At 44.3% G+C, this 27,277-nt stretch overlaps 1 protein-coding gene across 1 annotated transcript in view; it reads left to right on the forward strand.

Moving 5' to 3' along the window:
* Window positions 1-650: 650 nt before the first annotated feature.
* Window positions 651-27,277, forward strand: part of LOC128415485 (signal-regulatory protein beta-1-like) — a 37,451-nt gene continuing 10,824 nt past the window's right edge. Inside the window, exons 1-6 of the mRNA XM_053391725.1 lie at window positions 651-762; window positions 8,394-8,735; window positions 10,104-10,418; window positions 12,148-12,489; window positions 13,987-14,120; window positions 26,628-26,811. Coding sequence (XP_053247700.1) covers window positions 690-762; window positions 8,394-8,735; window positions 10,104-10,418; window positions 12,148-12,489; window positions 13,987-14,120; window positions 26,628-26,811 — 1,390 coding nt within the window. The 5' untranslated portion in view covers window positions 651-689. The remainder of the gene's footprint in view (window positions 763-8,393; window positions 8,736-10,103; window positions 10,419-12,147; window positions 12,490-13,986; window positions 14,121-26,627; window positions 26,812-27,277) is intronic.

The raw sequence follows: 27,277 nt of genomic DNA on the forward strand, positions 1-27,277 counted from the left end.
TCGTAGCTTGGACTTTGTTTTGCGTGAAAAGTGGTTGCTGCTTGTAGTTATTTAATTGCAGTGTTTCATCGGCTGGTGTCTTGAGCAGCAACCTCTGGAAACGAAGGGCTAAAAACCGGCGCCGCTCTCCCAAATTATCTGGTCCCTTTTAACTGGTTGACTGAAATCCCTTATTTTAGCTGCTGGTTCCTTATTTTCAAGGCTGCTGGTCCCTTATTTTCAAATCTGTAATTGACAGCTATGGTAGAATGTGTCCTTTCATTTAAAATGCATCTCTGGGTTATTTATGGGGCCTGCCTGGTGTTTTTACATGAGTAGAATGGGTGATTTTATTTAAAATGCATCTCTGGGTTATTTGTGGGGCATAGTAATTCATTCATTCCCCCCCAAAAAAATATAGTCTGGCCCACCACATGGTCTGAGGGACAGTGGACCAGCCCCCTGCAGAAAAAGGTTGCTGTCCCCTGGACTAGATGAACCGCGGGGTCCCTTTCAACTCCGCAGTTCTGTGATTCTGTGACCTGCAACTTCCTCTCTTGTGCAATTTTGGGGGCTTTTAAATAATCTAAACAGGATTGCTGGGAACTAGATGAAGCAACCGTTTCCTCTTCCTTTCTGTGGAGGCAACATCTGATGTAAAAGGGTTGAGCTCAGACACAGCACAGAAGGGTTTCCTTTCTGTCACCCCGATGGCTGCTTTGCGCTCCTTCTCTGCATCTCCTCACTCATTTCTGCTGCTCCTCCTTCTCCTGCAAATGCTGGGTGAGTGTTGAAAGGTAGACATTGAACTTGCAGGCTTGCACAGATTTCTAGGTATGGTGAAGTCCAGTATGAGCTACAACTTTCCAGAAATTGCCACTCTGGTGCCCCCAATATATTTGGGAATTGGAGGGCACCAGGTTGGTGAGCCTCAGTGTAGCAAGAAAATATAGGGAACCTGCAGCAGTCATCCAAGGTCCTTCTCTGTGTGCCTCTATTACGGGAGTGCCTGTATTATAAGGGGCCTTTTCAGTGGTGGCTCCCCATTTGTAGAATGCTCTCCCTTTTTACCTGAGCTTTTTAGCCCTGAAGTAGAAGGTTTCAAGTACTTGTGGTCTTTTTTTTGGTGCTGCAGGATCTGTTAGACCCAACTTGCATTTGTAGAGATGTGTTTTCTAGATTTTTAATGCTTGTGTTTCTCACAATTGGTGTTAGTGTTTAGATAGTGCTTGTAAGTAGCTTTGGGTAACTTTTGTGAAGTAATAATAATATAGAATAATGCTATAGGCACTTGTGGTGGACATGACCAAAGGTGGCAAATTTGGAGGAACAAGTCCTTTCAGTTTTCATAAGCATATCTCAAAGTCTCCAGAGTTTGCATTATATTGAACTTGTATATTTCATTGAAAAGTCAGGTCTTAGCAAGTTCTCTCATAGGACATTGATTCTGTTGTTTCTGAAGATGAATTGCAATGCTTCCCCAATTTTGCAACAGTGAACGCCCCATTTGCAGATCTTCCCCATAGGTTCCCCATTCCTGCTTTCAATCTAATAAAGTAATAAAACACGAGGCAAGATTTGTCTTTGTTCTTCTTTTTTAAATCACGGCTTTGTAGCTTTTCAAACAAAATATTCAGGTTAGAGGACTGTGGTTAGAGTGGAAACCATTCCCCACCCTGATTATCCATCAATTATTCTCTGTGAACAGATTTCATGTTGACATAAGAAAAAACTGCTCCTTTCCCCTTATGGGGTATCCAAGAGCCTGTATAGAGTCCTTAAGTGGGACCCCTATCAGTAGGAGAAAATAACAGAGGCCAACTGAAGTATATTGAGAAGCAAGGCAGCTAGTAAGCCTGATCTTTATTAACTGTTGCAACAGGGTGCTCACTCACCACAAACAGGGGGGACCCAGAACAATGGTGCACAAGCCCTTATATAGACTTTTGAAATTGCCCTCTCTGTAGCTCAAGACCACCCCTCAAAACATCTTGCATACATCACTGAAAGAGGCGGTCTCCAACAGAAATCCTGTTTGTCAGGTTACCTGGCGCTGACAACATAATCTTGATGGGGGACATGAATGGAGTGGTATCAACTAATATGGACAAGGCCCAAAAACAGGTAGTTACCAAAGATGGTAGACTACCAAAAACTTTTTTTGAAATGACTGATAACATGGACTTGATCGATATTTGGAGAACTAAGAACCCCTTGGAGAGAGAAGGAACATTCTTCTCTGAAGCCAAGATGACATGGACCAGAATTGACCAAATTTGGATTACTAGAGGAATGGCTCCAAAGATAAAAAAAGTGGAAATCTGCCCCAAAACATGCTCCGACCATAACGCTGTAAAGATGGAGATGAAGTCAACAACAACCGGCACCTTTAGATGGAGGATGAATGACACCCTATTTAGAGATGAAGAAGTATACAACAAGGCCCAAAAGACTTTAAAAGACTATTTTGAATTAAACTTGCCAACAAATGTGGAGAAAAGAGTAATCTGGGATGCAAGTAAAGCCGTGATGAGAGGGTTTTTGATACAACAGAATGCATTAAAAAAGAGAAGGCAAAATGAGAAAAAAGATAAAATTTTGGAGAAAATTAAAGAAGGTGAGAAAAAATTGAGAGCCAAGCCGAAGTCACAAGAGATTTTGAGAGAAATAAAGATCTACCAAACACAATATATGGAACTGATGAACCAGGAAATAGAATGGAAAATTAAACAAATGAGACAGAAGACATTTGAATCGGCGGATAAATGTGGGAAATTACTGGCATGGCAACTGAAAAAAAGACAAAAACTAAATACAATCACAAATCTGGAAGTAGAGGGAAAAGACATAAACAACCCAAATGAGATAAGAAATTGTTTTCAGAAGTATTTTAAGCAATTATACGCACAAGGGCCACAGAATGAAAGGGTCATTGATGGATTTTTGAAAACAAATGGATTACAAAAAATCTCACAGGAAAGTAAAGCATTGTTGAACTGTAAAATAACAGATCAGGAGATAGAAGGTGCCATCTTAAATATGCAATTGGGCAAATCTCCGGGACCGGATGGACTGACTTCCAGATATTATAGATCCTTGAAGGATTGGATAGTACAACCTTTGAAGGAAGTCTGCAACGAGATTTTGGAAGGGAAAAAGGCACCAGAATCGTGGAAAGAGGCTTACATTACACTTATACCGAAAACAGAGACTGAAAAGACCCAACTTAAAAACTACCGTCCCATATCCTTATTAAATGTGGATTACAAAATTTTTGCTGACATTTTGGCTAAGAGATTGAAAAGAGTATTGATTGAAGAGATACATAAGGACCAGGCGGGCTTTCTGCCGGGAAGACACATATCTGACAATTTGAGGAACGTAATTGACATCTTGGAAAAGCTAGATGTGGATATAAATACTAAAGCTGTTCTGATATTTGTGGATGCGGAGAAAGCCTTTGATAACATTTCTTGGAGTTTTATGAAAAAGAACCTACAGGGTATGGGGGTAGGCCAAGGGTTTGAAAATGGTATAGGTGCAATATATTCTGAACAAAAGGCCAAATTAATTGTAAATAATGTGGTTACGGAACAATTTAAGATTGAAAAAGGGACACGACAAGGATGCCCAATTTCCCCTTTACTTTTCATATCGATCCTGGAGGTTTTGCTGAACATGATCAGAAGGGACCGGTTGGTTAAAGGTATACAGGTCGGAGCCAAACAATATAAATTGAGAGCATTTGCAGATGATCTAGTTTTGACATTACAGGAGCCAGAATCTAGTACAAAAAGAGTTTTAGAATTAATCCAAGAATTTGGTCAGGTGGCAGGATTTAAATTGAATAAGACCAAAACCAAGGTTTTAGAGAAAAATATGACTTTGTTTGAAAAAGAGAAATTCCAGAATGAAACAGGTCTGTCTGTGGTGAGGAAGGTGAAATATCTGGGGATTAACATGACATCTAAAAATGGGAACTTATTTAAAAACAATTATGAGAAATGCTGGTCAGAAGTGAGAAAAGATCTTGAAATATGGTCAAACTTGAAGCTTTCCTTGATGGGTCGAATAGCAGCTATAAAGATGAATGTATTGCCTAAAATATTGTTTTTGTTTCAAACATTACAAATTGTGGACAAGATGGAATGTTTTAAGAAGTGGCAGAAAGATATTTCCAAATTTGTCTGGCAGGGCAAGAAGCCTAGGATAAAATATAAGATTTTAACTGATGCAAAAGAAAGGGGTGGCTTCGCCCTGCCAGACTTTAGACTGTATTATGAGTCAGCAGCATTCTGCTGGTTGAAAGACTGGCTGCTTCTTGAAAACACAGACATTCTGGATTTAGAAGGTTTTAACAATGTCTTTGGATGGCATGCATATTTGTGGTATGACAAGGTTAAAGCTCACAAAGCGTTTAAAAATCATATCGTTAGGAGATCTTTGTTTAACGTTTGGATTAGATACAAGGATTTATTGGAAAATAAAACCCCAAGGTGGTTGTCACCAATGGAAGCGAAAGCTCAGAAAAAACTCAATATGGAGGCCAGTTGGCCAAAATATTGGGAAATTTTGGAGCAAGAAGGAGATAGACTGAAATTGCAGAGTTTTGAGAAATTAAAAAATAAAGTCCGAGACTGGCTACATTATTTTCAGATAAGGGAGGCATACAATTTGGACAGGAAAATTGGCTTCCAGGTGGATAAATCTAAACTAGAAACAGAAGTGTTAGAACCTAAAACTAAAATCATGGCAAAAATGTATAACTTGCTGCTGAAATGGAATACACAGGATGAAACGGTTAAGTCAGCTATGATTAAATGGGCACAAGATCTTGGACATAACATTATGTTTGCTGATTGGGAACAGTTATGGACCACAGGTATGAAATTCACGGCATGTAATGCCTTAAGAGAAAATATTATGAAAATGATATACAGGTGGTACATGACCCCAGTCAAGCTTGCAAAAATATATCACTTGCCCGATAATAAATGCTGGAAGTGTAAGGAGGTTGAAGGTACATTCTTTCACCTTTGGTGGACATGCCCAAAGATTAAGGCCTTCTGGGAAATGATTTATAATGAAATGAAAAAGATATTTAAGTATACTTTCCTGAAAAAACCAGAGGCTTTTCTCTTGGGCATAGTCGGCCATTTGGTGCCAAAGAAGGACAGAACGTTTTTTATGTATGCTACAACGGCAGCAAGAATACTCATAGCAAAGTACTGGAAGACTCAAGATTTACCCACTCTGGAAGAATGGCAGATGAAGCTGATTGACTATATGGGACTGGCAGAAATGACCGGCAGAATCCGCGACCAGGGAGAAAAGTCAGCGGAAGAAGATTGGAAGAAATTTAAGGAATATCTACAGAAATATTATAAAATTAATGAATTTTGAAAAGATGTTGGATTGAACTTTGATGGTCTCTAGCTGTTATGATAAAGATAATGGGGATTATAATTGTTTTTGTTATGAAACCTAAAAAAAGAAAAAGGTGAGCGGAAAATAAGGTGATATTCTAAAAGGAATGTTAAGAGAATAGGATTTGCTGAATAAACAAATTGAATTAGAGAACAAGAAGGGGAGGTATGAGGAAGTCAAAGAAACATGTGATTGAAAAAATGTTATTGAAACTGAATTGTTTTTAATATTTTTCTTTTTCTTTTTCTTTATGTGTTTATATAAAATTGGAAAATCTAATAAATATTCATTAAAAAAAAAAAAGATAATGGTCACTGGTTGCTTTACCTGGGCAGCCTGGCCATTCCTTCTGAGATGCTAAATACTTAGTTCCTGAATCCAGGTCGCAGGCTCACCCTATTCATACACAAATACGCCCTTAAGACAAGATTTGTAGGCAAAGAGGCAATGGGAAGGTTTTCCCCATTTCCTTCTTCCTTGCAGAGAAATATTTGAGGTCACTGGGAAAGTCAAAATGGCTTCAGGATTGCTCTCCTGTACTATTTCAGACACATGGTTTATATACTTATGTATGTGTTTGCCTTGTACATTTATGAACATTTAATTTATATATTTGAGACCGTAAATTCTTATAACATATACAACACTATTTCATAACAGAAATACAGTGAGAGATAGGAGGCATGCGGTAGCAGTTAGTATTTGGCAGTACTTGGTAACAGCTTTTGCGGTCCATTAATTTTTGCCTGCTAAAATGAGAGAGAATTAAGAAAAACAGAAAAAGCGAAGAAAAAATAAACATTGCCAGCTAGTCTGAAGTAGGAGTGCCATGACTATTGGAACTGGAATACTTGCATAAATTATGCACCTCTGGAGAAATGCTTTGGAGAAGAATTGAGGTGAGCAGGGCTTTGTTGTCCTTCATCTTATCTCTCCAGTAGCACCTTAAAGACCAACTAAGTTAGTTCTTGGTATGAGCTTTCGTGTGCATGCACACTTCTTCAGAAAGTGTGCATGCACACGAAAGCTCATACCAAGAACTAACTTAGTTGGTCTTTAAGGTGCTACTGGAAGGAAAAAAAAATTTTGTTTTGACTATGGCAGACCAACACGGCTACCTATCTGTAACTTCATCTTATCTCTGTTTCCCCATTTTCATTCCCTAGATTAAATGCATCCTTATATGTCTGAATGTCTGCACATGCAGTGAGATTTCACCTTCCTTTCCTTCTGCTGCCGCCCCTTTGTTGTTGTTGTTGTTTAGTCGTTTAGTCGTGTTCGCCTCTTCGTGACCCCCTGGACCAGAGCACGCCAGGCACTCCTGTCTTCCACTGCCTCTCGCAGTTTGGTCAAACTCATGCTGGTAGCTTCAAGAACACTGTCCAACCATCTCGTCCTCTGTCGTCCCCTTCTCCTTTTGCCCTCCATCTTTCCCAACATCAGGGTCTTTTCCAGGGAGTCTTCTCTTCTCATGAGGTGGCCAAAGTCTTGGAGCCTCAGCTTCAAGATCTGTCCTTCCACTGAGCACTCAGGGCTGATTTCCTTCAGAATGGATAGGTTTGATCTTCTCGCAGTCCATGGGACTCTCAAGAGTCTCCTCCAGCACCAGAATTCAAAAGCATCCATTCTTTGGCGATCAGCCTTCTTTATGGTCCAGCTCTCACTTCCATACATCACTACTGGGAAAACCATAGCTTTAACTATACGGACCTTTGTTGGCAAGGTGATGTCTCTGCTTTTTAAGATGCTGTCTAAGTTTGTCATTGCGTTTCTCCCAAGTAGCAGGCGTCTTTTAATTTCCTGGCTGCTGTCACCATCTGCAGTGATCATGGAGCCCAAGAAAGTAAAACTCTCACTGCCTCCATTTCTGCCGCCCCTTATGGACTCCCAAATTCTGCTCTAACCCTCTGAAGCAGATTTCAAGGTGCACTCAGGGGGGTACTAGGGGGAGAAGCAGAAAATGAATCTCTGCCCCATGGGTGAAAGACAGTTCAACTCCAAATAGCCAGGAACTGACCTATGGGCCCCACATCTTTTAGGGGCCCCATGACAAGGGATCAAACAATATTGATTTGATCTTGAAAGAAAATTACAATCAAGTATTATTAGGAGATAATTTCTGAGCCCCCCCCCCAAAAAAAATTTTTTTGACTGCCTAGGGGCCTCCACAGGGTTCAATCCGGTACTGTTTCACTCACACACAAACAATGTTTAATACAACCCAAAGTCTGGAGAAAAAGAAGAAGATGCTGTTATCAGACCCTCCAAGTGTCCCTGTTTCCCAAGGACAGTCCCGCATTTACAGAAGCCATCTTGGTTTCTAATTTGATCACAGAATGTCCCGCTTTTCCTTAAAGGTAAAGGGACCCCTGACCATTAGGTCCAGTCATGACCGACTCTGGGGTTGTGGCACTCATCTTGCTTTACTGGCCGAGGGAGCTGGCGTACAGCTCCCGGGTCATGTGGCCAGCATGACTAAGCCGCTTCTGGTGAACCAGAGCAGCACACGGAAACGCCGTTTACCTTCCTGCTGGAGCGGTACCTATTTATCTACTTGCACTTTGAAGTGCTTTCAAACTGCTAGGTTGGCAGGAGCTGGGACTGAGCAACAGGAGCTCACCCCGTCGCGGGGATTCGAACCACCAACCTTCTGATCTGCAAGTCCTAGGCTCTGTGGTTTAACCCACAGAGCCATCCGCTTCCCATCCGCTTTCCCTTAGGACGTCCCTATTTCCATTGGATAAATGTTGGAGGGGATGGAGTTCTCCAACCCCCGAGCTGTCTGAAGGCAGGCCTGTATGGGGAAGGTATTTTTTTATGTTTAATGTTTTATTATATTTTTATATATGTTGGAAGCTGCCCAGAGTGTCTGGGGCAACCCAGTCAGTTGGGCGGGGTATAAATAGTAAAATCATTACTAAGGAATAGGAAGTCCCTGTTTTCATCAGAGAAATGTTGGAGGTTACGTGCTACTCATTTTGCTGCAGGTGCCAAAGGCCAAGATTTGGAAGTTCTGCAGCCCCCAGGACCCTTGTCTGTGTCAGCAGGAGAGACCCTCACTCTGACGTGTACAGTGGGAGGAACTGGTCCACCAGGAGGCGTGAAATGGCACAAGGGCTTGGGCAGAAACCAGCCCACCATTTACAGTGGAAGAGGAGAGTATCCTTCCCGCGTGACCAGGGTTGTTCCTGTATCAGAAACAGACTTCAGCATCCGCATCAGCAACATCCAACCTAAGGATGCTGGGACCTATTACTGTGTCAAGTACAGGGCAGGATCCCAAGAAACAGAATTGAAATCGGGAGTGGGCACTGAGGTTTCCGTGATTGGTAAGTATCCCTCAATTTCTCTTTGTTTCCAAGGAGGACTATCTGCCCCCCTCGCCCCAGAAGCTCCACGTTATGTAGAAAAGCAAAGGCATCTAATGAGGCTCAGACCTTTTTAAAAAGTGAAAAATAGCCTTGGTGGGCAGCATGTTTGAGTGAAGCACTGATGAGAGGAGAAAGGGCACATCACTCCTTCCCTGCTGGGGGGTTTTCTGCACAAAAATCTATTTCCTTCCCCTTCCCCAAGGGTCCCAAAGCTGCTTTTCATTCTTTGAAAATCTACACTTATAACCATCTGCGTGCAATGTAAATTTAACCGGTACAGAACCGCAGCCCAATGGAGAGCCTGTTGTGGGGCGAGTGGGGGGGCGGGGAGATGACAACCTTTTTCATCCTAAGGACTCTATTCCCTACTGGTCAATTTCAAAGGGGCACATAATAATAATAATAATAATAATAATAATAATAATAATATATTTATACCCCGCCCTTCCCGGTTCAAAAACCGGGCTTGGGGCAGCTAACAACAAATTTAAAACAGTTTAAAACACTTAATTATAAAAGCAGCATAAAATACAGTATAAAAACATGAATAACAATAAAGTTCAAAAATCAATTAGATAATCCCCAGGGCTAGCTGGCTGAATTGGTCATGCCAGTGGATGGGATAGAGTCAAAAAGTGGGAGAGTTACCAATGTGAAATTTTACCAGGCCAGCAAATCAGGACCAATGAGGGCATGGCCTGGGAAGAAGGGGTGTGGCCTGAGGGAGTCCCAGGGGCCAGGTGGTCATGTTTCCCCTCTAGCAAGTCCTGCTCTCAGGACTCCTGCTCTCTGTGGGAATAAAGACTCCACCCCCCAGCCTGGTCTGATTTCCTAATTGATCCGTTAATAATTTGGGCATTTGAGGGAAGAGGGAGAGGGGCAAAGAGCATCTCTCTCTGATGAAGCACAGTGGTGGCCGATGAAAGGACCTTTTTTACTATTGATAGAACCATTGTCACCCTGGACAGCTCACTTGGTTAGAGCATGGTGCTGCTAATGTCAAGGTTGCAGGTTCACTTCCTATAGGGGACAGCTCATATTCCTGCATTGCAGGGGGTTGGATTAGATGACCCTCGGGGTCCCTTCCAACTCTATGCCCACATCATTTTGTGGTCTTCCCTCTTCTGCTTTTAGATGTGGCAGACATTCTGTGTTGTGCCTCCTTCCCTCCCCGCACCCAGGCAGCCATTTTGTGACTGGCACCCGCAGCACACTCTCAAAATTCCAAATGTGCCCACTGGCCCAGAAAAGGATTTCCCTTGGGATTGGTGATGGGTCCTATCCTGCAAGGGTCACCAGGTGATGTGTCGATGCTTCATCCCGCAGCCACGCCATCCCAGCCATCTATCGAGGGTCCCAAGAGCAGAGTGTTATCTGGGACCTTGGCGATTTTCATCTGCACGTCGGATGGATTCTCCCCCCGAGCCATCAAAGTCACTTGGCTGAAGGACAACACCAGGATCGTGTCCCCAGAGCCCACCGTTCTGCCAGAAGGAGACAGCATCTCCTACCAAGTGTTGAGCGTCACATGGGTGCCACTCACAAGAGACGATGTGAAGTCCCAGCTCATCTGCCAGATTGAACACGAGACCTTGCGGAGTCCCCTGCGGGAGTTTTTCAAACTTGGAGACATCCTACGAGGTACAGAGACTGGTGGGGGTCTGGCTGTGGGGTGGCGGATCATTGCAAGGAAGGGCAAGAAGCTGTGGGTCTTGGGTGCCAGGGAGAAAGAGAGATGAGCAGGTTGGTGCTCCAGGGTCCATTGGGAGGACAATATGCAATTCCATCTGGCTTGTCCAGATTGAAATGTGTTCTGATATTTTCCTGGTAAGACCCCTTGAATCTCTCCTAAAAGAATAAAGACACCACAGTCTTATTGATAAGCAATAAAAAGAAAGTTTACTCACAATCAGGCAGAGCACAGTGTGATCCCTGAAGGCAGGCTTAAGGCTTAAAGTTACAAACTTATACTAACAGGTTTACCCCATAAGGGAGATTTACCTAGTGACTGCAAACTAGCAGTCCAGCAGTTCATTCCAGGAAGTTCGCAGGACGAAAAGAAGATGGAAAAGAAGGAGAGTGGCAGCACGCCTTGGCCTTTTACCAGGTCTGGAAAGGTCACGCCCACCCACTAGTCACATGCAAGAGGAAGGATGCACCAGGCCAGGAGGAACAGGAAGTTTCAACTGGCTGGACCAAACATTCCCTTGCATGTCCACTCTAGGAAAACAAGGAATGTTGTACTTGACTGCTCCCAGTGGATTACATCCCACAAAGTCAAGTGGCAGGGCGAGGGGTCAGGTGCCCCTTCTGCTTCTACCATGCTGCTTCTTCACTCTCAATCGCTCCTCACAAAGGACTAAGAAAAAAGAGCCACTGTTATGTATGCAGCATCCACTTTGGTCCTTAGATATGTTCACTGAAGGGAAATGCAATTCCTGCTACTAAGACAGAGGCCAAGGCTCAGCCAAACACCAAATCTGAAGGAGATTGATGTTCGATTGATGCCTGCCCAGACTCCACTGTAGACATGGACAGTAGCATCCAACCAAGACCACCTGATATTGATATCTTAATGGGGCTCCATAGATCACCCATTTGCCAACCTGGTATCTTCCAGACATTTTGAACTATAATTCCCATCTGTCCCGGCCAGCACAGCTGTTGATGTTCGTTATGTACTGAGTTGAATAGGATCCAAAATGCAGCAGTCTGATTGGTCCTAGAAGAACAGGATTCAGAATGCAGCAGTCTGATTGGTCCTAGAACAATAGGGTCCAGAATGCAGCAGTCTGATTGGTCCACAGGAGCCACCCAATCCAGCTCCAGGTGGAAGTGAATCTGCAACCTGATTGGCCTACAGGAGAATCCCGGAATTAGCCAATCACGTGGGGCCCATTGTGTAAATAATGTCTATAAAGCAGACATTCTGGGGGAACTTCCATTCCTCCTCACCACTATGAGCTGAATAAAGAGCATGAAATCCACTCTTGACTCTGAGTATATTTCAATGTCCAAGACCTTTAGAGGCATGGGCATAGCCAAGGGGGGCAGGGAAGGACAGCTGCCCCCTAAATAAAAATCAATAAAAATATATACCGGTAGCTAACTGAGGTTCTGCCCCCCCCAACAAAAATCCTGGCTACACCCATGTCTAAGGGTCTTGATCTCAAGGAGGGGTGAGGCCACATTTGCTTAAGCTGTGTAGCAGGCATGAGAAGCCCAATCCTACATTTTCTCCACCCTGTGCATAATCTTATATACCTCTGTCAGGAGGAATGCAATTCCAGCACACTTGAGATTCCAGGAGCTATTCCCTCTCAGGAACAGCATGGCCCTGATGCAGATTTCTTTGCCTTTGTCCACACAGTTCCACCCAGAGTGAAGCTGGAAGCCAACCCAGCCAACCCCGTCCTGCTGAACGAATCGGTGACCTTCAGCTGCAGCGCGGAAGGGTTTTACCCAGAAGACATAACCTTGGCCTTGACTCAGCCGTTCCTGAGGGAAACAGGAACGGCTGAGCCCATGGCCCAGAACAGGGATGGGACATTCACCCTCAGGAGCTCCCTGAAGCTGAATGCCACGGAAGAAAGGAACCAGTCTGCATTTATTTGCCTGGTTACGCAAAACTCTCAGCCTGTAGCGAATGAAATGTCAGTGCTGAATATCAGGGTGCCGACTGAAGGAAGTGAAAGCGTCAGTATGGAGCCAGGTAAATGTGGGTCCTGACACCATATTTTCGTGGTTTTTGGCCCCCATCCCTCAATCCATGTTTGCTTTTTTGTCAACACGTATGTCTGTCTGTGTGCTGGTCTTCTTATCTTCAGACCACTAAAGGTGAGGATCTACAGCTCATCGGAAGAGCAGCCATGTTCCATGCAGTAAGGTAAAGGGACCCCTGACCATTAGGTCCAGTTGTGACCGACTCTGGGGTTGCGGCGCTCATCTCGCTTTATTGGCCGAGGGAGCCAGTGTACAGCTTCCGGGTCACGTGGCCAGCATGACTAAGCCGCTTCTGGCAAACCAGAGCAGCACACAGAAACGCTGTTTACCTTCCCGCTGGAGTGGTACCTATTTATCTACTTGCACTTTGACGCGCTTTCGAACTGCTAGGTTGGCAGGAGCAGGGACCGAGCAACGGGAGCTCACCCCGTCGCCAGTATTCGAACCACCAACCTTCTGATCGACAAGTCCTAGGCTCTGTGGTTTAAACCGCAGCGCCACCCATGTCCCTTTGTTCCATGCAGTAGTTCCCAGGAAAAAGGCTTCTGCCCGAGACCCTGGAGAGGCCCTGCTAGTTAGTGTAGACCAGATATGGGCGCTGGTTGGTCCTCCAGAGCTTCCTGAACTACAGCTCCCATCAGCCCCTGCGAACATGACTAATGGTGGGGGGTGATGGGAGTTGAAATTCAGCCATGTTTGGAGGGCCAAAGGTGCTTCCTGCTTGGTATAGATCAAAGGATCCCTACATAGTGCTTCATGGTATGCCCACCTTGATGCCCAATAAGACTCGCTTGCCTCTTCTCATTTTGGAGGGCAGTCCTGAGCACCACCAGTTTTTCTTTTGTGAAATGCGTTGAGGTTCTTTTGTTGCCTGCAGCACACATTCTTAGCTTTCCAAATCTGGCCTCGGATCCAAACATGTTTGGGGTGCCCTTGGTGGAATCGGTTTCCAGGAAACTTTATGAGGGCCACATGCCAGTGGAGGGAAGGGGCCTGAGGCAAATGTTTGTGGAGCAACAAATTAGCCTTTGTAAAATATAATACTTTCTCTACACATTCACATACCCAACTCTAACCCCCATCCAGGAAAGCAGGAGCCATTATCACAGTTCAAGGCGACATTTTGATGCTGGTCCCAGTTCAGTGCATTTCTGGATTGATCTGAAGCAGATGGGTCAATCCAGGGCAGTTCAGACCAATCTGGGGCTCAAAACACTCTCTAAGAAAGCCAGATAGCCTGCCACCAAAGTCTTGCAGAATGACACCATATAAGGAGAACACCAGGAAGCGGGGAGTGGATTGATAGCTCGGGCGTCCAATTCAGGACTAGCATCTCACCCAACACTCTCCAATCACAGTGAAGTGTTAAGATCAGCAGCTTGCTTTTTACTGCCTTTCTATTGTAAGTTCTCTGAAGATTACCTTGCCAGCGTCTTCGGACAGACTCTTGTGCTTGGTGTTAAATCTCCTGTCTTCTCCCTTGCAGGTCCTTTTCAGCTGTCCCCCTTCGGTCTCTGTATTGGACTTATTCTGGCCAGCAAACTCCTTGTTGTTGCTCCTTTCCTCTTATACCTCTTCCTCAAAAAAGAACATGGCAAGGGGAACCTGAGAAACACACCTGTGAACACCTAGGGACAGGAGCCGGTGGACAGACCAGCCTAGAAATTGTCTACCTTTCAAGTTGGTGGCCCTAAGCCAGGCTTCCTCAAAGTTGGCCCTCCAGATGTTTTGAGACTACAGTTCCCATCATCCCTGACCACTGGTCCTTCTAGCTAGGGATCATGGGAGTTGTAGGCCAAAAACATCTGGAAGGCCAACTTTGAGGAAGCCTGCCCTAAGCCCTAAGTGGCTGAGATACGTAGGAGATCATCTCACTGCTTATATCTCTTATATCCCAGTCTGTCATTTTCCTCTGCCAGAGAGCAATTCCTGCAGATACCATCTCATGAGGTCCATTTTGTACAACGTGGGAACAGTGGCATCTTCCTTTTGAAACTCCCTTCCTAGTGCCTTTCCCAGTCCTGTTGAATACATTCTTTTTTCAACAACCCTGGAGAGTTTTACCCTGCTCTGTATGTCCTTTGGGTTAGAAATCGTTTTCAAGTATATTTTTCATTATTATTATTTTTTAAACGTTCTTAACTGTTCTTTCCCAGCATTTCAGAACCTGGTGTCAGAGCAACAGAATTTCAGAACCTGTTGCTAGAGCAACATAAATTATTCATGCCTAATCAACTGTATTAACTTTGTTCCTGGAGAAACTACCATGTGAACCTAGCTATTCTCTTACAGCATTATACGATAGCAAGAAGCAAATAAAAAGAATTGTTTGTTATACAAATTGGCGTGAACGTTTGGGACAGATCTTTCATTTACTGGTGTGTTTGCAAACATCATGAAGTTCCACCATGTGAGTTCTTTGTCACACTCTCTTTGATCAGGATACTAGGCGAGAAACCAAGAGGATCAAGGGTCTGGAAACCAAGCCTGATGAGGAGCGGTTGAAGGAGTGGAGTATGTTCAGCCAGGAAAAGAAAAGACTGAGAGGAGATGGGATAGCCATCTTCAAATATCTGACTCCCAGCAGCTGGCTGGGGCTGATGGATGTCATACTTGGAGGGCACCAGGTTAGTGAGCCATGGCCTGGTGAGAGACTATAGGGACCCTGTGACTGCCATCTAAAGCCCTTCTCTGTGTGCTCCCCTCTGTGGGAGTGCCAGGAGGGGTAACAGGAGAACAGTCCTTTTCAGTGGTGCCTCAGAGATGCAAGGAGGCTCAGCTGGCACCCTCTTTATCTTTAGGCATCAGGAAGAGGAGGAAATGTCTGCATGTCTGCAGTGTTGCAGCTATTGGGACAGTAAGGTTAGAAAGGCAGCATGTGGGCAGACAAGGGCATCTTCTGCGTGGAGGCGAGCTGCTGATCCCAGCAGGCAAAAGAGACCACAGTTGTGTTGCTCTTCCCAGTTTCAAAAGTTGGCATGAAGTGTTAGGAACTGGCAGGCTTTCTTTTTTCTTTTCTTTTTCTTTTTCTTTTATTTTTATTAACACATAAAACACATACATATACATTAGCACAATACACGTACACAACACACTACCTAATTTTCATAACATAAAACATACCTACATTGTGTTGTTGTTGTTGTTTAGTCATAGAATCATAGAGTTGGAATAGACCACAAGGGCCATCGAGTCCAACCCCCTGCCAAGCAGGAAACACCATCAGAGCACTCCTGACATATGGTTGTCAAGCCTCTGCTTAAAGACCTCCAAAGAAGAAGACTCCACCACACTCCTTGGCAGCAAATTCCACTGTCGAACAGCTCTCGTGTCCGACTCTTCGTGACCCCCTGGACCAGAGCACGCCAGGCCCTCCTGTCTTCCACTGCCTCCCGCAGTTTGGTCAAACTCATGCTGGTAGCTTCGGGAACACTGTCCAACCATCTCATCCACTGTCGTCCCCTTCTCCTTGTGCCCTCCATCTTTCCCAACATCAGGGTCTTCTCCAGGGAGTCTTCTCTTCTCATGAGGTGGCCAAAGTCTTGGAGCCTCAGCTTCAGGATCTGTCCTTCCAGTGAGCACTCAGGGCTGATTTCCTTCAGAATGGAGAGGTTTGATCTTCTTGCAGTTCATGGGACTCTCAAGAGTCTCCTCCAGCACCAGAATTCAAAAGCATCAATTCTTCGGCGATCAGCCTTCTTTATGGTCCAGCTCTCACTTCCATACATCACTACTGGGAAAACCATAGCTTTTACTATACGGACCTTTGTTGGCAAGGTGATGTCTCTACAAGGTGATACCTACATTACTCTATATAATATCTACCTGTACTATACATATCAACATACCTACACACCTACCCCACACAGACACCCACCAAGTGACTTGACTTCCAGCTTGTTACGCTACTTTATTTTTCCAACTAGCTTAAACGCATTTCATTATTTCTTTAATCTCTTCTTTTCTCTTTACTCTCCTTTCACTCTAATCATTTTCTGGATTCACGCAGTATCTGTCATTAATTCTACTTTTTCCACATAAATTTTGATGTATTCCTTAAAAATAGCCCACTCCTTATTCACTTTTTGAATAAGGGGCTATGGTACAAAATGGTACAGGAACTGACAGGCTTTCTTATCCAATTTCTCCTCTGATTATCCTCTATCCACAGATTCTACTTACATGTGTTATTCTTAATTGCCATGCTAGCGCAGGGGTTGCCAGAGCGATATCTGTGGGTGCCAATGTGCCCACCAGTAAAATCACACAATTGTACAGTTGGAAGGGACCCCAAAGGTCATCTTGCACAACTCCCTGCAATACAGGAATCTCAGCTAAAGCATCCCTGACAGATGGCCACCCAACCTCTGCTTAGAAACCTCCAAGGAAGGAGAGTCCAACCACCTCCCAAGGGAGACTGCTCCACTGTCAATCATCTCTTACAATCAGAAAGAATATTCCTATTGTTTAGTCGGAATCGCCTTTCTTGTAACTTGAACCCTTTGGCTTGGTTTCCACGCTCTGGAGCAGCAGGAAAGAAGCTACCGGTATGTGACAACTCTTCAGATATTTGAAGATGGCTCACAGTCTCCTCTTCTCCAATTTGTTCCTTCAAATCACGACCCATATTTAGCCAAGATATCGAAGCTGTGACAATGTCAGTCACAGATATGAGTGTCTATATGCAGCGTGGAGAAACGAGCTTCATCAGCCCCAACCCCTCGGCGTGCTGGGTGCACACTGCTCATGCAATGCCCCTGAGCATAATAATAATACTATAATAATTCATTATTTATACCCCACCCATCTGGCTGGGTTTCCCCAGCCACTCTGGGTGGCTTCCAACAAAATATTAAAATACAGTAATGCATCAAACATTAAAAGCTTCCCTAAACAGGGCTGCCTTCAGATGTCTTCTAAAAGTCTGGTAGTTGTTGTTCTCTTTGACATCTGGTGGGAGGGCATTCCACAGGGTGGGCGCCACCACCGAGAAGGCCCTCTGCCTGGTTCCCTGTAACTTGGCTTCTCACAGTGAGGGAACCACCAGAAGGCACTCAGTGCTGGACCTCAGTGTCCAGGCAGAATGATGGGGGTGGAGACGCTCCTTCAGGTATACTGGACCGAGGCCGTATATACATTGTGTGTGTGTGTGTGTGTGTGTGTGTGTGTGTGTGTGTGTGTGTGAAATAAACTTGTGGATTATGGGTTGAATCAAATGCACTGCTGTGTAAATTGTGTTAGCGCAAGGATTCATGACTTGCATAATAATAATAATAATAATAATAATAATAATAATTTATTTATATTCCACCCTCCCCAGCCAAAGCCGAGCTCAGAGCAGCTAAGAACAAGTAAAAATAGCACAGTATACATAAAATCACACAGTCAATTAATTAAAATACATTCTAAAATCAATTCAGAATCAAATTAATGGCAACCGTTGGGTTAGAGTGCTATGAGGATTACTGAAGGAGAGAGGGGATCAGACTGTGCCTTGGCCAAAGGCCTGGTAGAACAGCTCCGTCTTGCAGGCCCTGTGGAAAGATGTCAAGTCCCGCAGGGCCCTAGTCTCTTGTGACAGAGCGTTCCACCAGATCGGGGCCACGGCTGAAAAGGCCCTGGCTCTGGTTGAGGCCAGCCGAACCTCCCTGTGGCCCGGGACCTCCAAGATGTTTTTGTTTGAAGACCGTAAGGTCCTCCCTGGGACATACCAGGAGAGGCGGTCCCGTAGGTACGAGGGTCCTCGCCATATAGGGCTTTAAACGTCAAAACCAGCACCTTAAACCTGATCCTGTACTCCACCGGGAGCCAGTGCAGCTGGTATAGCACCGGGTGAACGTGATCCTGCAGCGAAGACCCCGTAAGGAGTCTTGCCGGGGCATTCTGCAACCACTGGATGAAACACCCTTTTTGCTGCTGTGCACCATCTAGAGAAGATTTGGAGAGGGTGTGGGACACACATGGGGGGAGGAAGGAGAGAGGGGAGAAATCTGCTGCACAAGCATAAACCCTACTGCTAATGGAACGGGTGCATTTCATGAAATTCCTAAGCAGCCTACATCTCAACAAAAATCAACATTTATTACATAAAGACACCACACTGAATACAACCGCAGCTGCTAATAATAAGAGTCCATATTTTAAGTTGGATAATTAAGCAATACATCTCTCTGCACAAATGCACCCGAGTACTTAAGTAAAATAAACAAGAGAGAATGATATTAGAAAAATAAATACATCAAGTTAAGCATTGGAGTACAACGTTTTCTATATATACCTCATAAATATTGCAAAACAGCCTCACATGTAAAGATACAGTTCAGGAGCCCTGCTGTCTTCCCCAAACACACTTTGCACCAACCATATTGCTTTATCAACTTGAATAAAACACTTGAACACTCAGCAACTCAACTTTCTTCTTTGGTCTTCCATAAACACGATTTTAAAAGTGAGTCTGTAAGTGACTGTGGAGGCCAATTCTGGACCCACACGTCCTTCCACAGTGGGGACATTGGTTTCCGGGTGGGAGTTGAACACAGTGTGGATTTGCCAAGCATGCCTTCCTCTTAGCACGTTTCTCCCTTGCGTCCTGAGTTTGAGCATCTTCAAAACCCATGACACCTTTCGTAAAGGCTGTTCTCCAATTGGAGCACTCCCAGACCAGTGTTTCCCAGTTGTCGCTGTTTATACTACTTTTTTTCGATTTGCCTTGCGAGTGACAGCGCCCTTTGCATGGTCATGTGAAGCCCTTGAACCCTATGCGGCAACATTAGCACAGGCTTGGCTTCGCCTTCCCCCAGGTGGCATACTCTAAAACCAGCTCTGGGAGGGGCATACTCTAAAACCAGCTCTGGGAGGGGCAAAGGGAGGAGTTCGTTGGGAGTTGGGTGGTTGGTTGGAGTGAGAGTAAATTGGGATAGAGTCTGTGGGTAGGTTGAGTTAGTGTAGTGAAATAAGCTGAGTCAGGAACAGTTAGGAGCTAGGAAGATGAGTAAATATCTGAGAGGTGGTTTAGTGAGTGAGAGCAGGTAGCGGAAGTTATAGGTCTGGATAGGCACCCCATGATTGTAATTGACTGATACCGTTTATGAAACCACACGCTTGTTAAACTGCAATAAATAAACAGAAGTTTATGTTCCAATTTTACCCTGGCTGGATTCAGTATTTTACCAGGTAGGGCCTGGGTGGTGGCAGCGAGAAATAAATTGGTGGCACAGGGATCAATAGACGGTGAAACATCCGGGGACCCTGTGTGACCACCACAACGTCTTCCTCGCTTTGTGGTACCTCAGGTTACAGATGCTTCAGGTTACAGACCCGCTAACCCAGAACTCAGAACCCAGAACTTGTGGTCCTCCAGATATTGCTGATATATGCTCATGTGATGCTTATTGACAGAACCCAGTATAGATATTCAAAAAGTACTGAAAGTTGGATAGGGAATGGAAGTTGCGACTCAGCGTGCTTTAGGTTGACACTGGGTTTCAGGACATTGACTGACCAAACCCAAAGAGGTCTCACTAATGGTTCCTCATCATCCTGGGAAAAAGTGACAAGTGGGGTGTTGCAGGATTCTGTCCTGGGCCCATTGTTGTCCAGTGTCTTTATAAATACAGTGGTACCTCGGGTTACAGACATTTCAGGTTACAGACTCTTCAGGTTACAGACTCCACTAATAGTACCTCGGGTTAAGAACTTTGCTTCAAGATGAGAACAGAAATCGCGTGACGGCGGCGCGGCAGCAGCAGGAGGCCCCATTAGCTAAAGTGGTGCTTCAGGTTAAGAACGGACCTCCGGAACGAATTATGTTCTTAACCCGACGTACCACTGTAAAGTTTTACCGCTCTTATTGCTTTCAAAGTTATTTTCTTTGCTCACTCTTGTTTGTACAGTGGGACCTCAGTTTTTGAGTGTCTCAGAAGCCAAACAATTCGGTTTTCAAATGCCAAAAACCCAGAAGTATTGCTTCCATTTTTGAACGCGTCTTGGAAGTCGAACGCGTTTTGGAAGTCGAAACGGTTTCTCCATTTTCTCAATGGACTTTGCCAACCATCCATTGAGCCTTGGTTGTCAAACGTTTCGGAAGTCGAAGAGTCTTCTGGAACGGATTACGTTTGACAACTGAGGTTCCACTGTACTTATGGAAATCACAAGATCTCCAGTTACTGGTAATAGCTGGAAGCCCTGGATCAAGTTCATCCATGTTGTTGAATTAATGCAACTAAATAGTTTTAATTGGATTTTGAACAAATAGTTGCTGTTTTGAATTTTACTGTGTTATTATCTTCTTTTGTTGTTGTTTAGTCATTTAGTCATGTCTGACTCTTCGTGACCCCATGGACCAGAGCATGCCAGGCACTCCTGTCTTCCACTGCCTCCCGCAGTTTGGTCAAACTCATGCTGGTAGCTTCAAGAACACTGTCCAACCATCTTGTCCTCTGTCGTCCCCTTCTCCTTGTGCCCTCCATCTTTCCCAACATCAGGGTCTTTTCCAGGGAGTCTTCTCTTCTCATGAGGTGGCCAAAGTATTGTAGCCTCAGCTTCAGGATCTGTCCTTCCAGTGAGCACTCAGGGCTGATTTCTTTCAGAATGGATAGGTTTGATCTTCTTGCAGTCCATGGGACTCTCAAGAATCTCCTCCAGCACCAGAATTCAAAAGCATCCATTCTTTGGCGATCAGCCTTCTTTTGATCCAGCTCTCACTTCCATACATCACTACTGGGAAAACCATAGCGTTAACTATATGGACCTTTGTCGGCAAGGTGATGTCTCTGCTTTTTAAGAGGCTGTCTAGGTTTGTCATTGCTTTTCTCCCAAGAAGCAGGCGTCTTTTAATTTTGTAATTTCCAGTATCCCTGCCAAGAAAACTCCATTGTCTTCTTTAGTGGCTCATAGAATAATAGAATCGTAGAGTTGGGATGGACCCTGAGGATCATCTAGTCCAACCCCCTGCAATGCAGGAATATGCAACTGCCCCATACGGGGATCGAACCTACGACCTTGGCATTATCAGCACCAAGCTCTGACCAACTGAGCTATCCAGGTTGTGCAAACCACTCTTCTGAATAATGTTGTCTATAGGGTAGAGGGCACTGGGCATGAGGTTATGGAACCAAAGGGGTGTTGGCTTGAAAAGGTTTGGGAAACGCTGATATAAAAGGCCATCAATGCAACCTGTTGATATAACTGTACAGTATATTACAGCAATAGCTCATGAGAACACACCCAAAAGGAAATCATCACGTAACCTGTGTGAAACAGACTCACCCTGTAGCAAAACAACACTCAATGTTCAGCGGGCCTGTGCCACTTTCTAAATCTGGGTAATTGCTTTCTGCGTTGCAGCTTCCATTGAACAATAAACCCCACTTGGGGAAGTTCTCCTGGTTAAATAACTGCTTCTTAAGCAACTGTGCATGATTCACATCAGATAATACCCTTCTGGAAAAGGGCACAGCAGAGACCGCTGGTCATGTAATTTTTAGCAGCCGGTCACAACAAATTGCTCATTTTAAAACTCAGCTTTGACGAAGCAGCAATGCAAAATGTATGGTAATCTGGAGATTTTGGGGTCTTTCTAAAGAAAGCTCAACAACATTTGGGGTGTCCTGGTTTGTACTTTTAAAAAGATGACAACCCTAGCTGCTGGTTCCTTGGCTACTATGTTATGAGGCCATTTCAGGTGTGTCCTTAAGAGCTTTTGCCATAATGTTTATTTATTGATCTAACCAACTTGCATCCTGCTTTACATTTCAGCAGAACTCTCAAAGTGGTTTGCACATCTCAACAAAAACATACATTCCACATTCAATGTGACTGCTAATAACACTAATGTTTAAAAGGCCACATTTTAAGCAACATAACAAAACAAGGATATGTCAGAACATACATTAGCATATAAGACAAATAAATATCTGTAAACAAAATAAATGCAAAATGCAAATCATATAGAAAATGTCAAAACAGCAAGATACAACATCAGGAAACAACACAACGAAAATATATAGCTTTAAAAATTTCATAAATATTATTCCCCCCCCCCGAAAAGGGAGGGGAGGATAATTATTTGTACAATAACATTGTACAAAAAAATGTATATGTAGGGGACAATAGGGATCAAAATGCATTATTATTAGTAGTAGTGGTAGTGGTAGTATTTAATTTAAATACTGCTTGCTTTCCAGAATGGCTCCTAAGCACTTTACAAGTAAAAAAAAAACAGTTATGAAAATATAATTATAAAAATATAATGTTGGTGGAAAATGACAGAATAAAATGGATTACAGTGGTACCTCGGGTTAAGTGCTTAATTCGTTCCGTTCTTAACCTGAAACTGTTCTTAACCTGAAGCACCACTTTAGCTAATGGGGCCTCCTGCTGCTGCCTCACCGCTGGAGCACGATTTCTGTTCTTATCCTGAAGCAAAGTTCTTAACCCAAGGTACTATTTCTGGGTTAGTGGAGTCTGTAACCTGAAGCGTATGTAACCTGAAGCATATGTAACCCGAGGTACCACTGTATATTAAGGAAATTAGCAAAAATGTGCCTATTAGGCAAAACATGCCTACAAGGGGGTAACTGTTGGGGAAAATGTGCCCTAAGCAGCTGATTAATTGTCATCAATACAGTGGTAGCTCGGGTTAAGAACTTAGCTTGTTCTGGAGGTCCGTTCTTAACCTAAAACTGTTCTTAACCTGAAGCACCACTTTAGCCAATGATGCCTCCTGCTGCTGCTGTGCCGCCGATGAACGATTTCTGTTCTCCTCCTGAAGCAAAGTTCTTAACCTGAGGTACTATTTCTGGGTTAGCGGAGTCTGTAACCTGAAGCGTCTGTAACCTGAGGTACCACTGTACTTAAAAAAAAAAGAAACAAATCTGCTCGTGGACGAAGGAATTTGGTGGACTTTATTTAAGATTAGAAAAATGAGAAACCAAGAGAAATGGAGAGAAATACTATGAATGAACGCAGCGGTGGAGCAAGCCGATTGGGTGCCTGGGGAGGTGCGTGTGCCCACCAGCTGCTGGTGGGGGCATTGCCAGGATTGTGGTTGAATCCTGACAAGACAGAAGTACTGTTTTGGGGGGACAGGGGGTGGGCAGGTGTGGAGGACTCCCTTGTCCTGAATGGGGTAACTGTGCCCCTGAAGGAGCAGGTGCGCAGCCTGGGAGTCATTTTGGACTCACAGCTGTCCATGGAGGCGCAGGTCAATTTTGTGTCCAGTGCAGCTGTTTACCAGGTCCATCTGGTATGCAGGATGAGACCCTCCCTGCCCGCAGACTATCTCACCAGAGTGGTGCATGCTCTGGTTATCTCCCGCTTGGACTACTGCAATGCGCTCTACGTGGGGCTACCTTTGAAGGTGACCCAGAAACTGCAACTAATCCAGAATGTGGCAGCTAGACTAGTGACTGGGAGTGGGCACTGAGACCACATAACACCAGTCTTGAAAGACCGACATTGGCTCCCAGTACGTTTCCGAGCACAATTCAAAGTGCTGGTGCTGACCTTTAAAGTCCGAAACGGCCTTGGTCCATTATACCTGAAGGAGCATCTCCACCCCCATCGTTCAGCCCGGACACTGAGGTCCAGCTCCGAGGGCCTTCGGGCGGTTCCCTCCCTGTGGAATGCCCTCCCATCAGATATCAAAGAGATAAACAACTATCTGACGTTTAGAAGACAACTGATGGCAGCCCTGTTTAGGGAAGTTTTTAATGTCTGACATTTTAATATATTTTTAATCTTTTGTTGGAATGTGCCCAGAGTGGCTGGGAAAACCCAGCCAGATGGGCGGGGTACAAATAAATTATGATGATGATAATGATGATGATGTCTGCAGTGAGGATGAACGGAGGGGGAAGGCCGTTCGCTCAGCAGTTTAGCTGGGTGAAGCCCCTCCTCCCTTTTAAAATAGGTGGGATGGAGTGAGAGAGGGGAGGGGCTTTAGTTAAGAGGGAGGGGCTTGGGGCAAACTTTGGGGAGATAGGCGAGCGGGTGGGTGCAAAGGGAGAGGGGTTGGTCAAGTGTTGAGGCATCTGATCAAGACTTGCATTTTAAAATGAGCTTAAAAAATATATTTGCAAATGTTTGTATGCCAGGCAGAAGATATACTTTGGCAGATGTTATCCTCCTGGACAAAGGCCCCCTTGATTTATTTATAGCAGGAGCCAAAATTCTCAAAGTTGTAAAAAGGGAATTACAGGCTGAGAGCAAAGGTTACTAGGTTACTGACCCTACAGAATACAATCAAGCTGCAAAAGCACTAATTAAGAGTTGGTAAATAGTAGCATTCATTGTTTAACAAAATATAATACCATGTGTCTCCCATTAGAAACTTGAGCCACATTTTCATAAGGTTAAAGGGCAAGAGCTAATGGGAAAAGCAGCTGGCCAGGAAAGGGGGTTGTAAACTGAAGAAGTTTTTACTTTGAAAAGGCCTTTGCTTCTAAAAATCTATATATGTTATGTATTAAATATATTGGCTTAAATGTAATTATGCAAAGGATTTAGAAAGTAAGAAATGTTAGATTCTTATGTTAGATTCTTATTTCATAGAATCATAGAGTTGGAAGAGACCACAAGGGCCATCGAGTCCAAACCCCTGCCAAGCAGGAAACACCATCAGAGCACTCCTGACATATGGTTGTCAAGCCTCTGCTTAAAGACCTCCAAAGAAGGAGATCTTTCATTGATGGTGTGTGAGAATGTGAACCCAAGATCTCTGACCTCTGTTTAAGATAAAAATTTATAACCATTAGCCATCTGTTTTGGAGGGCAAAAGGGCAAGAAGGGCAAGAAGTGATCTGGTAATTAAGGTGCCTTGTCGAGGCAAATGTAAGATATATGGCTACTTGTCTGCCATTTATAGATAGAAGGAAATATAGCTCTTTGTCTCCCATAAAAGGTAATAGGAAATGGGTGTATCTTTTATGATTGGTTCTAGCAAACAGCCAATAGGAATTTCAACCAGGCTGATTGGACAGAGGCAGCCAAAGGGAGGAGAAAGGGGGCTGGGCTGAGGAAATATAAGTGCTGGTCATCAGGGCTGGAGGGGGCAGAGCTTTGGTAACCATATACCACTGTGTCTATCATTTATTTGTCTGACAAATAAATTATTATTTTAATTTCTCTATTGCTGCGTTGAATATTTCATTCCAGCTAAGCGTTAACCACAAGCAGGGTGCTACAGTGTGAGGACGGGCAAGGGGTTGTGATGGGAATATTATGGTCTTAGATATATGGTAATGTTCATAACCGCACGTACATAGATCAGCACAGGAAGACCGACCTGAAGCCATTTTGATTCCTAAACTGAGCAAATGTTTTCTCTGCAAGGTCAAAATGGAAAAGGCTCCCCATTGTCTTTTCCTTCACAAATCCTGTCTTAAGGGTATGTCTGTGTTTGAATAGGGTGTGAGCCTGTGACATGGCCCAGGAACTAAGTATTTATCATTTCAAAAGACTGGCCAGGCTCCCCAGGCAATCCAATCAAGTAACCTGCCAGACAGGAGATAAACAAGGACAAGAGAAAAACAACATGCAAATTTCTGTTTTAGACCGCCTTTTTCTGTGATGTAGGTGTGATGTATCTGAGGGGTGGTCTTAGGTTACACCCCTTCTGTGATGTATGTATGATGTTTCTGGGGGTGGTCTTGATCTACAGGGTGGCAATTTCAAAAGTCTTTATAAGGCCTTGCATGCCATTTTTCTGGGTTCCTCCTCCTCTCCTGCGCGTGGTGAAGGGAGCACCCTGTTGCAACAGATCAATAAAGATCAAGCTTACTAGCTGCTTTGCTTCTCAATATTCTCTGGTTGGCCTCTGTTATTTTCTCCTACCAATAGGGAACCTATGTAAGGACTCTATATGGGCTCTTGGATACCCCATAAGGGAAAGGGGCAATTTTTTATTTACAACAGGGTAAATTAATTATTATTGAGACTTTTTTTTTTTGTAAAATGACTTCATGTTGGTTGTTTTTGTTGTTTACAGTCAAACAGTGGAGTTGGCAAGTGAGGCAAGCAGGCGTTGCTGCCCCTAGTATGTGGGTGTGTGGATATCATTTTGTGCAGGGGAGCCTGAAAGCAAAATAGGCTTTCCAAATTCGGGGAAGTGAAACTGGCTTCTATTAATTGCAGAAGGAAGTGTCACAGCCAAAAGAAAAGAAAAGCCTTTCTCCTGCAACTGAAACAAGAGTTCCCAAGACACAACGCAGACAGGAATGTGGGTTTTCTGCCACTTTGATGGCTGCTTTCAACTCTTCGCTGTGGCTGATCCGTCTCTTCCTACAGCTCCACCTCTTCCTGCAAACCCCTGGTGAGTCTGGAACAAACAAACTCGTAAATGCCGTTAAATCGACTAAGACCTGCTTTCTGAGCTTAGTGAATCCCGGTGAAACATGCTCTCCAGGGAGGGAAGTGATTTGTGGCTTCACGCTACTTGCGTGCAGTAGAAACCCAGATGAAGAGGACCTTTCAAGTCTCTTCATTGCGGTCCATTTCAGATCCTTCCAGAGTTGGGTTCAACAGTTTATTCATAGGGTTGCCACCAGAAGATTAGGACCTGAGACTTAGAGGGTGGAAATTAGGTCCTCCATCGGGGTAGATGCCAGAAGGAGCAATTTCTCACGGGCTACTGGACATGTTGACTACATTAACACATAAGTGCATTGAGGTTAAATCCTGACAAGACAGAAGTACTGTTTTTGGGGGACAGGGAGCGGACAGGTGTGGGGGACTCCCTGGTCCTGGATGGGGCAACTGTGCCCCTGAAGGACCAGGTG

This window comes from Podarcis raffonei, chromosome 6 (assembly GCF_027172205.1).
Source record: "Podarcis raffonei isolate rPodRaf1 chromosome 6, rPodRaf1.pri, whole genome shotgun sequence".
Lineage (NCBI taxonomy): Eukaryota > Metazoa > Chordata > Lepidosauria > Squamata > Lacertidae > Podarcis > Podarcis raffonei.